The 7,450-nt window shown below is 34.2% G+C and overlaps 1 protein-coding gene across 1 annotated transcript; it reads left to right on the top strand.

Annotated features, from left to right (window-relative positions):
- The first annotated feature begins 5,121 nt into the window (after positions 1–5,121).
- On the top strand, positions 5,122–6,615 carry LOC113926265 (DDB1- and CUL4-associated factor 13-like). The gene is given in 1 exon segment (XM_035728366.1): positions 5,122–6,615. A coding segment is annotated over 1 exon segment (1,338 nt). The 5' UTR covers positions 5,122–5,191; the 3' UTR covers positions 6,530–6,615.
- Positions 6,616–7,450: the final 835 nt, after the last annotated feature.

The following is a 7,450-nucleotide window of genomic DNA, read 5'->3' as shown; positions in this document are numbered from 1 at the left end:
GTCATCTGCAAAAAGAGAGAGTTTGACTTCTTCTTTGCCAGTCTGAATACCTTTTATTTCTTTTTGTTGTCTTATTGCTCTTGCTAGGACTTCTAGTACTATGTTGAACAATAGTGGCAAGAGTGGGCATCCTTGACGTGTTCCTGATCTTAAGGGAAAGGCTCTCAGCTTTTCCCCATTGAGGTGATATTCTCTGGGGGTTTTTCATAGATGGACTTTATGAACTTGAGAAATGTTCCCTCTATCCCTATACTCTGAAGAGTTTTAATCAGGAAAGGATGCTATATTTTGTCAAATGCTTTTTCTGCATCAATTGAGAGGACCATATGGGTCTTCTCTCTCCTCTTATTAATGTGTTCTATCACATTGATTGATTTGCAAATGTTGAACCACCCTTGCATCCCGGGGATAAATCCCACTTGGTCGTGGTGGATGATTCTTTTAATGTATTGTTGGATCCTATTAGCTAGGATTTTGTTGAGGATTTTGGAATCCATATTCATCAGGGATATTGGTATAAAATTCTCCTTTTGATGGGGTCATTGCCTGCTTTGGGGATTAAGGTAATGTTGGCCTCATAGAATCAGAAAGGATGAATACCCAACTTTTACATCAGCATGGATGGGACTGGAGGAGATTATGCTAAGTGAAATAAGTCAAGCAGAGAAAGTCGATTATCATATGGTTTCACTTATTTGTAGAACATAAGGAATAGCATGGAGAACATTAGGAGAAGGAAGGGAAAAAGAAGGGGGGTGAAATCGGAGGGAGAGATGAACCATGAGAGACTATGGGCTCTGAGAAACAATCTGAGGGTTTTAGAGGGGAGGGGGATGGGGGGATGGATTAGCCTGGTGACGTGGTATTAAGGAGGGCATGTACTATGGTGACTAACATAACATAATAAAATAAAATAAAATAAAATAAAAAGAATACCCTGAAAAAAAAAGTGTACCACCATTTTACCCCATACGTAGTCAGAATTGATCATAGCTAAGTGATTTCTGTAGCTCCATTTATTAACATCATTAGAAGCTAAAAATGTTCTAAAGCAAAAACATACCAGTGAGGGAAGAAGAAAAATTGACTGCAGCTATTACTAATACAAAGACAAGGAAAAGTGGAAGAGAAGAAAGTATTAATATATGCATATCCATGTTTGGACTGTTAGATTTAGTGTTAAATATTGAAGCATAAGGTCATTGCTAACATGTTTATAGCAGGTAATTCCTCATTCTTCTGAAAATTCTTTGATAAATTTGTTCTTCTGTCCCTGTGTTAATATTTTATTGTTAAACATTTAAGAGATCTATTTATCTATTTATCTTACCTTTCTTAAATAAATTTAGTATGATGCTATTCTCCATGTATATATCCTATATGCAAATATTTCAAAGAAAGACCTTGAACCATCATCATAAAGCCCAAATCACTAGTGGAATGCTGCTTATACATCTCTTTTCCAGAAAAATAAAAAATATTGTCATTTTTTTCACTTCCTTTTTACTTTCCTTGCTTCTAATCTTCCTTCCTGTGAAGAAATGCATTAAGATCTTGGTATATGTTAAAACCATATTAGGCCCTTTTAATATTAATCAATGCTACTAATATGGCAAGTAAAGATGATCTGTTAAAACCTCGCACTGTATTGAATTCTTTCAAGTCTTTGGAATTTCTTCCAGGAAAATGCACTGCTCTTCTGATCTTTCTGGGCTTTAGGTGACGCAACTACATATAAAAGACATTATGACAACAGTACTTCAAAATATTCTATTTTCATCTTCCTACTTCTTTTATTCTTTGTACTGTTTCCTCTAATTTCCTAATTATACTGAGGAGTTTTACCTAGAAACCAAGTTATTAACCCTAATAAATATAGACTATGAAAAACCTTTTATGCTTTTTTTGCGAAGGAATGGAGTAGGTTTTTAGGCAAATTAATTCTTGTGTATATATATCTCTAGAGAGCTTAGTAATGTATTTAATGAGTCCAAATACAGAAATGAAAGGCAGAAATGACCTACAATGTTATCTTTCCTGCCTCTTGAGAGTTCAATACAAATATGCTTCCTCTGACTGCTCTTACAATAGTATCAGAGTGGTTGCTTTGATATTTTTATGTTTCCCACCAAATTATAACAATTTTTGTTTGCATAATATATATTTTATTTAAAAAGGCTTCTACGTAGTATTTCAGTGAAGTATTTTACGTGAATGGAGAGTCAGTACTAAGTTTGCACGCAAGCAGCTTCTGAATACATATCCACTTCTCCAGTGGTGAAATATCCAGGGGAAAATAGTTGAGAACATAGGTAAACGGAAAGCTGCTCAAGGCAAAGAAATAGCACTGTGGACTAGAAATATGGAAAGAGAAATTGCTTGGCTTGACAACTAGTCTCCTGTTTTTCTTTTTCTCTACTTGTATGGGGTCACAATGAAAGTCACTGTGAGTGTCCTATGTTTTGAAAGTTTTCGGGGAAGACTAATATTATACCTCTTCAAAAAGTCAGAATTAATCAAGAGGTTGACATATAATCCAATCATACTTTTATCACCAAAAAAGTGATTAAAAAGTATGATGTCGGATCTGTGACCAAAATAGCTCACAGATAATTTATCCCAGAAGAAAACAGACTTACCTACCCAGTTACGAACTACTCTAGACAATTCTAGTCCTCCTGCACCTTTCCTCAGGGAACAGAGGAAACTCCCTTAAACTTGCCATGTACATGAAAGCTGGTAGAACATATCCTATCTGAAGGCAGACAGGTTAAGACAGTAATGAGGATGACAATACTATTGATGGTGATAATGAGAGAAAGAGAGAGATTAAAAGAAAGGAAGGGACCGATTTCCTTTTCCTCATACCCTGCAAGCACAGATTCATTCAGATATCATTCACCCTCCCTTAGGGAAGAGTAGGAAAGGGGATGAAAAAGGCCAGGAAGATTATCCTAGTCTTTCATCCAGAAATGTGAGGTCCAGAAAAAAAAAAAATCTCTACTCCACTTTCTGGATCCATCTATTTATAATCACATCATATGACAATTGAACATAGAATGTTAAACCGAATTAAATAGCTGATGAAAATTTTGCGTAGATAACCTCAGGGGAGTTGATATTAAAATAGAATGTATAGGACTGTCTTCTAAATATTAAGATCGGACAAATTACAAGATCCAAATTAGGATTTCAGAAGCACTCCATAAAAAGGGTAGACAAAAAATTGTCCTCAAATTTATAAAGCGGCAAAATGGAACTATCATCTGAGGCCAAATAAAATCTCATAAGAAGACAGTACCTTGCAAGGTCACTCTTCACTTTTGAAAGTTTAATCTTTAGCTTTGCAGGTACATGAAGTAATTTAACATTTTTATCTCTTAAAATGTGTTACTTTCTTAGGGATTGAATCATTGTTACCAAATTCACAGGAGATTAGTATGTTAAGAATCACAGACATAAGTGAGAAATTTTATGCCTATAAAACATTTTGGGATATTAGTAATCACTGATAATCAGTGGGATCCTCTTTATGTGCATTTTCCTCATCTAAAAAATTATCTTATAAATGATATTTATAATCACTTATACATTCTACTTTCTTCTCTTCTAAATGAGTTGTAAGGTTAAAAGGTTAAGAAGGTCGTGCATAAAAAAGTCTACTTTATTACCCGGTCCACTGTGAAAGTTAATGCATGTTAATTACTATTTAGTGTTATCTAGCACTTTTTAACCACTTTTTTAATGCCAGACCATCTTCTAAGGATTTCTCATGTATTAACTCATTCAGTGATCCTGGGACATTAATGCTACCATTAGTTTCACTTATATGTGAGAGAATTAAATCACTATGAGTTGAATATTTCCCAGTCACACATGTGGTACATGGTAGATCTAGATTCAATCGAACTCAGGCATCTAATTTCACCACTCCATATAGATAGAAAAATTAAAATTACATGGTAAAAAATATGATTAGAAAAAGGAGAGGTAGGTGATTTTAAAGAGTCTGGATTCTCATATTCTACCAGTTTTTTGCATCTAACATCACTATAAATCCAACAAGAGTGGGTACTTGTATTCACTGGTATGCCAAGCTCTCCATAGGCCAAAGTCAAGATACAATAACTCGTAACTAATTTCTTAGCCTCTTTGAAAGCTATTCCTTTTTTATTAGTTTAATATTTTTCAGGTAATATACAGCACAGCTGATTAGATTTTGGCTTTGTTATTTGAAACCACATAAAAATTTCCAGGAAATGTACTTTAGTCAATGTAATGGGAGTTTGGAATAAAGGAACAACCTCTTAGTTACATATATATTTTTTCAGTTAGGTTTTATTCCTTTAAAAATGAATTCTACCCAGTGAGAATTTAACTTAAGTTTGGGCTGAGATAGTAAGGTATTTTCAATTTCTTGCTGAATGTTGTACTTATTTTCATCTTTGTTAATAATTTTGTCAGCCAGTTAAAATTTAATAAATATCAGATGGTAAATACACAGAAATAATAATAGTGTAATAGCAGCACTATATGACTCACAGTTCAGATCATCTGGCCTGAAATCTTAACACTTCCTCTTGACTAACTAATTGATCAAAGCATTTAAGTTCACCAGGTATCCTTTCCTTCCTTTGCAAAATAGCAGTAATTTAAATGTAATTAAAAGAGTTATATATAAGCTAATCTATATAAATATCATTTATAAGTATATGTGTATGTATATATGATGACAGTATTAAATGCTGCAAAATTTTGTTTTGTTTATAATTTGAAAGTCATGCTTTAAATATTTTTTATCAAGTTAAGCAGATAACACTCTTTCACTTAAATAGTTTTCAAAGTTTTGATTACATCTCCAACTATGCATTATGAGGCAAACATGCAAGGTAATTTAAAACCTTATGCTTATTGTAAACTAATATTTTTATTAATGTAATCCTAGTTTTATTCAATACCAGTCTGATGGAGAAAGGCCATTTTAATAAATTACATGAATACTTCCTTTAACAAGCCAATTTTAATACATATTATATAAATTTTAGCTTATTCAGAGGGTAAAAGTGGATTTACTGGTGATGAAGATGGATAAATAAGAAACATAAGAGTTCTGGAGCATGTGGCTGAGGAGGCCGGGGTAACCCGAACGTGGAGGAAAGGCTTAGGGGGTCTGGGACAACTAGCCGCCAAAATGAAGGTGAAGATGCTGAGCCGGAACCCGGACAACTATGTACGCGAAACCAAGCTGGACTTTCAAAGAGTTCCAAGAAACTATGATCCTACCTTACATCCTTTTGAGGTCCCACGAGAATACGTAAGAGCTTTAAATGCTGCCAAACTGGAACGGGTATTTGCAAAATCATTCCTTGCTTCTCTGGATGGCCACCGAGATGGAGTCAATTGCTTGGCAAAGCATCTAAAGAGCCTGGCTACTGTCCTGTCTGGGGCATGTGATGGAGAGGTTAGAATTTGGAACTTGACTAAATGAAAATGTATCCGTACAATACAAGCACATGAAGGTTTTGTATGAGGAATAGGTACTCGCTTTTGTGGGACTACTTTTTTTACTGTTGGTGATGACAAAACTGTGAAGCAGTGGAAAATGGATGGACCGGGCTATGGAGAAGAGGAGGAACCATTGCATACAATATTAGGAAAGACAGTGTATACGGGAATTGATCATCACTGGAAAGAAGCTGTTTTTGCCACATGTGGACAGCAAGTGGACATTTGGGATGAACAAAGAACAAGTCCTGTATGTTCAATGACCTGGGGATTCGACAGTATAAGTAGTGTTAAATTTAACCCAATTGAGACATTTCTCTTGGGAAGTTGCGCTTCTGACAGGAATATAGTACTATATGATATGAGGCAAGCTACTCCCCTGGAAAAGGTCATTTTAGATATGAGAACAAATACAATTTGTTGGAACCCTATGGAAGCTTTCATTTTTACTGCAGCGAATGAAGATTACAACTTGTATACTTTTGATATGCGTACACTGGACACTCCCGTAATGGTACATATGGATCATGTATCTGCAGTGCTTGATGTGGATTATTCTCCCACTGGGAAAGAGTTTGTGTCTGCTAGTTTTGATAAATCTGTTCATATCTTTCCTGTGGACAAAAGTAGAAGCAGAGAAGTCTATCACACAAAGAGAATGCAACATGTTATCTGTGTAAAATGGACTTCTGACAGCAAATATATTATGTGTGGATCTGATGAAATGAACATTCGTCTATGGAAAGCTAATGCTTCTGAAAAATTGGGTGTGCTTACATCACGAGAAAAAGCAGCCAAAGATTATAACCAGAAGTTGAAGGAGAAATTTCAATATCATCCTCATATAAAACGCAATGCTTGTCACCCTCATCTACCAAAATCTATCTACAGCCAGATCCAGGAACAGCGCATCATGAAGGAAGCTTGCCCACGAAAGGAGGTGAATCATCTCAAACATAGCAAGCCTGGATCTGTATCAGTTGTGTCAGAGAAGAAGAAACACACAGTGGCAGTTGTGAAATAATACTTGGTATTCCTTCCAATCCTGATGAATAATTATTTGTTACATTTTGATGTGCAGACTCTGCAAATAAAGTACTGGCTTTAGAATAATAACAAACAGTTCAGTTACATGTGTAGAACACTACCCTGAAAAACTGTCCTGAAAGGTGCCCGGTTGATAAGACGATCCAACATTTTATCCTTGATCTGCTTTCTTATTTCATTGAAGAATACAGTATTTGCAAGCTAACATGTTTATTACTGTTAGAAATTGCAGATACACTTTCACTTTGATCTATTATTATAGATACACTATACATTTGAATTTACATTTAAGACTGAACATCTCTTTTGTTACCTTTAATATTCCTTTGGGTAATTATTGCAGTGATTCTTCTCGTGATTACATATAACGTGGAAGAATTATGTCAGACTTTTTAAATTCAGTTAATTTTCTGTGCTTTATTTGTATTTGGCTCTTTGAGACTTTAAAGATGATCAGCTTGCATTTATATAACTTTTATAAAAATTATAATTTATGGTCAAGTTAAGATAATAAAACCTCCTTTTCTCAACATTGTAACTTTGATCCATTTCTGCTAATTTGTCAGTCTCAGTAAATCATAAATACTTCTCTGTGAAAAAAACAAAAGAAACATAAGAGTTCTGTTCTCTTCACTTCTAAATGAAAAAAAGTATAATCATCAACATAAGTAAAAAAAAAAAACGAACAAACTTTTGGGAAAATGAAATTTCATCCTTAATTTTTTCCAACAACTTTTACAGAAAATAAATGCACATATAATTCCATATGCATTGCAAAAAAACTTGTTTCAGGGCTGTAATAATTTTCAATTATAATTTTGTTTATTTTGATTTTTTTAATATGAAAGATTTTGAAACTTTTTCTATAACAGTTTGTTTGTATGTCATCCCTACTCTA

This window comes from Zalophus californianus, chromosome 7, assembly GCF_009762305.2.
Source record: "Zalophus californianus isolate mZalCal1 chromosome 7, mZalCal1.pri.v2, whole genome shotgun sequence".
Classification (NCBI taxonomy): Eukaryota; Metazoa; Chordata; class Mammalia; order Carnivora; family Otariidae; genus Zalophus; species Zalophus californianus.
The sequence above is the reverse complement of the archived record's forward strand: the minus strand, read 5'-3'. Positions and strand labels throughout refer to the sequence as shown.